The following is a 3,798-nucleotide window of genomic DNA, read 5'->3' on the forward strand; positions in this document are numbered from 1 at the left end:
ATGTTCTTCAAGGCTGTCGAGGTAAACACTGAGCTGGTAGGGCTAACATGTGTCAGTTGGAATGATTCAGTAACGCTAACTTAGACAGCTGCCTCTACTGCAGCACGAGCCTACTTTATACTAATACGTGTTGAAGAGTTGCAGTCACCCGTTACTCTGCAGCTGTTTACAGAGTAAGTGATGATCACTTGACTGCTAGAGTCAGATTCAGACATGTTTGTTCATCAGTAGCTTTGCTCAGCACTCTGAGTGCTGAACTCTGAGTGCTGAACTCAGAGGCCGGGTTAGGGTTACATCAACACACACGGGTCAATGCTAGAGCTCACATACACAACTAAAGAAGAATGTAACAGTCATGTAAAAATGACACACACACACACACGACGTTTACATACTAGTGCTGGGCAAGTTAACGAGTTATTATCGCGTTAACGCATAAATGATAATATCAAAACACATATTGTGGTGTTTTTAAATAAACATATAAGCACGTGAGAACAAACTGCTCTAAACTGCAACTCTTTATTAGCATAACTTCCAAATGATGCAGGTTACTGCCACAGACTCCAGGTCTGCTTCACCTACATTCCCCTGGGTCCTAAGTCCCTCCATGTACAGCTTCTTATCACCCTCTATGTACCAACGTACATTTATAACAAATACCACACATATTACGGTAATCAGCGTTGCATATGTGTCTGACCTAAATACCAAAAAAAGAAATGATTTATTTAAATGAAATTTTTTTTAGTTTTTAAAGTGTTTTGTTTGTAATATGTATAATAAGCATCATTTAGTTATCACCACTGAGAATTTAACAAACATAAAAACATGACGTAGATAGGTTTGCAGTTTTCAAGAAGTATATTTAAATTGCATCTCTTACACACATGAAGATAAAGTTGTGAACACCGGCTGAATATCTATGATCAGAATCATTATAACTGTGTTATAACTGCTGCTGTGTAAAGGGAATACTGCTGTTAACAAGAACCTGATGTGTTTAAGGTGTTTACACACCAAATGGTATTGCCCTTTTGTTCATATAGCAGTACTTTTAAAATAAAAGTGCGCAATACAATACTTCTGAATTCATTATTGAACTTTGCCATAACAATGCGATTAATCGCAAAAAAATCATGCGATTAATCGCGATTAAAAATTGTAATCGTTGCCCAGCACTAATACATACACATTGGAATACTGCTTGAATGTACATGGAGGTATTTATCTGGGAGAAAGAATATTTGGACTCATCCAGAGAGAAAACAAACAATGAACAGTGTACATTATACAGAATGAAGAATATCTGTCACATATCTAACAGCAAAAACAGACTGCTTAACACATGTAGTCTTTATGTTTCTCTTTCTGTTTAAAAATTCACTTGATTTAACAATTATTCATATAAAGCTAATTTAATTTCATTGTATCTCAGTCACAATAATAAGATTATTTTTTTCAGCTTTGGCCATTTAATCTAACAGGACTCCAAACTTTGTCAAATTCGGGGATTTTCCTCAAATGGTATTTCACTTTTTCAAAGGGGACACACGCGAACTGAATCACATGCATATAGAGAGAGCGGTCTCACAGTACCAGCATTCATTGCACTTATTAGGATAGTTTCAATGTTTCTGCTGAGGTTTAATCTCCTGAAAGGAACAAACAAGTTTCTGTGAGCAGTTCCAAAACATCTGCAGCTGTCTTGTTTCTACTGTACATCTGGGACTGACCTGGGAACTCGTATGCATTATTACATATTTCTGCATTTTGTTAAAATACGTAGATTAAAGCTGCAGACAATGTTTACTTTCATAATCGATTAATCTGATGATTGGTTTAGTCTATAAAATGTCATAAAATAGTGAAAAATGACAATCACAACTTCTCTAAGCTCGAGGTGAAGTTTTCAAATGTATGTTTTGTCCAAAATGAATCAGTTTGATATCATAGAAGAATAAAATCACAGGAAAATTCAGAAGCTAAATCAGAGAATGTATTAAAAATGATTTGATCGACGAATCGGTCATCAAAATTGTCTTGCGGATTAATTTTCTGTCGATCAGCTGATTAATCAGTTCTGAAGCAGATACATCAGACTACTGATGATGGAAATCAAGAGAGAATAAATGAATGTAAAGTGTGTGGGCTCAGCGGGCCAGAAGTGGAACCTGTTTATCACTTGCAGCAGTAAAGGTCACACCCACGCTGAAGGTTCACTGCAGGTTATCTGGATCCAGTATCGCTCCACGGATAGAAACTGAGTTTATCAGTCACCTTATCTGCACTGTAAGTGGTACGAGGGCAGAGGAAGATGTATTTAACAGAGCAAAGCAGAGGGGGAAATGTAGGAGACAACGGGAGATAACAGACGTGAGGCGCTGAGCATGTCGGGCAGGTCTGGACCTGTAGGCTGAATGTCTGTTAGACTCTCAGCCGCTGTGCACCAATGGATTTGAGCCGTGAATAAATGTATGTAGATGAATCACAACAGACCACGTGAACAAGCAGAAGCATGATTTAAGAGTTTACAGTTAGACGGGTGGAATGTTGATCTTATTCCACGTATCACACAGAGACAGAAACTGCAGATCTTTTCCCACACACAGCTCACATGTCCACCTGCTCAAACTAATGCACTGTGATACAACAGTCACTATATACTTCTCCTCGAGATGTTATAATGTTCAGATTGTGTTGAAAGAGTTTTAGAGAGGTGTTCATCATTTGTGGATGTAGTTTGTGCTGCTGTTGAACTGTGTTATGCTAACAGTGTTTAAGTTATTTAGCCTCCCCTCATTGATACAAACACTAACTGAAATGTGACTCCTAACTACACAACTCTACAGTGCATGCAAAGGACAAAGATGAGAAACATTTATCAGTTTAGGCTAATATCCTAATCCTACCAATTCAATTTTATACATTTTATTTCTATTTCCGTCTCTAAGAAACAAACAGTGCTATTGTTCACAGGACGTTGCTGTTACCTGGCAGAGACCAGGTAATCCTGCACCTGCAGGGAAGTTGGCTGCTGTGATGGAACCTCATTAAGAAAGCTCCAACTGTTAGAAGAAAGCAACCCAAAGCATGAGGGGGCCGCTCACCCACCCACCCAAACACAGCATAAACGTACACAATGCTAAGCTATTGTAACAGTAGCACAAGTGGAGTAAAGAAAATACCTCATCCCTGCAGCACATGTAGCAATGCCAGCTAAAGTTAGCTGCCAACATAAGCTAACTGGTCATACCTGAGTAGGTGTGACTGCAACACCTGAGTGTACTCTCTTTATCTGTAGGAGGAAGAGTGTTATTTCTTCTGTCAGAAGTAACTCACTTTAACTGTAAATGACACTAATAAGTCAGTATTGTAAAACGTGCTGTACTGTGTGTGTAGTTTTAATGCTAACCTTATCTCTCTGTGTCAAAGGAAGACATTGAGCTGTGGGACAGACGCACCTCTGAGCCTTTACTTCCTTCAACGGTAAGAATCCCCGCCTCTCTCCTCAACTTTCCATACAGCAACAAGATAACTGTAGACCGAGGTAATCAGTGACATGCAAACAGAGACTATATCTGCTCATATGAAAGGATTCTTTGACTCTGCGTTGGACAGATTAACCTGTGAGACATGAAAAGACAGAGTTTTATCTTAAAGGTCCTTCTGTCACTGTTCAAGATAAAACAGTCTGTTCATGTCAGCTGTGTCATTTGCATCTAGTTTAATGGGACTGTCAGGTTAGGTGTGCTCATTACTTCAAAGATGGTGTGGGCACCGGTGTTACCTGGCTCA

At 38.9% G+C, this 3,798-nt stretch overlaps 1 protein-coding gene across 1 annotated transcript in view; it reads left to right on the top strand.

Moving 5' to 3' along the window:
• Window positions 1-3,798, top strand: part of LOC142948817 (anoctamin-9-like) — a 30,035-nt gene continuing 26,237 nt past the window's right edge. Inside the window, exons 1-2 of the mRNA XM_076090927.1 lie at window positions 1-21; window positions 3,436-3,489. Of these exons, the coding sequence (XP_075947042.1) occupies window positions 1-21; window positions 3,436-3,489 (75 nt within the window). The remainder of the gene's footprint in view (window positions 22-3,435; window positions 3,490-3,798) is intronic.

This window comes from Anarhichas minor, unplaced genomic scaffold, assembly GCF_050575085.1.
Source record: "Anarhichas minor isolate MPS153535 unplaced genomic scaffold, ASM5057508v1 ptg000013l, whole genome shotgun sequence".
In the NCBI taxonomy this organism is placed as follows: domain Eukaryota; kingdom Metazoa; phylum Chordata; class Actinopteri; order Perciformes; family Anarhichadidae; genus Anarhichas; species Anarhichas minor.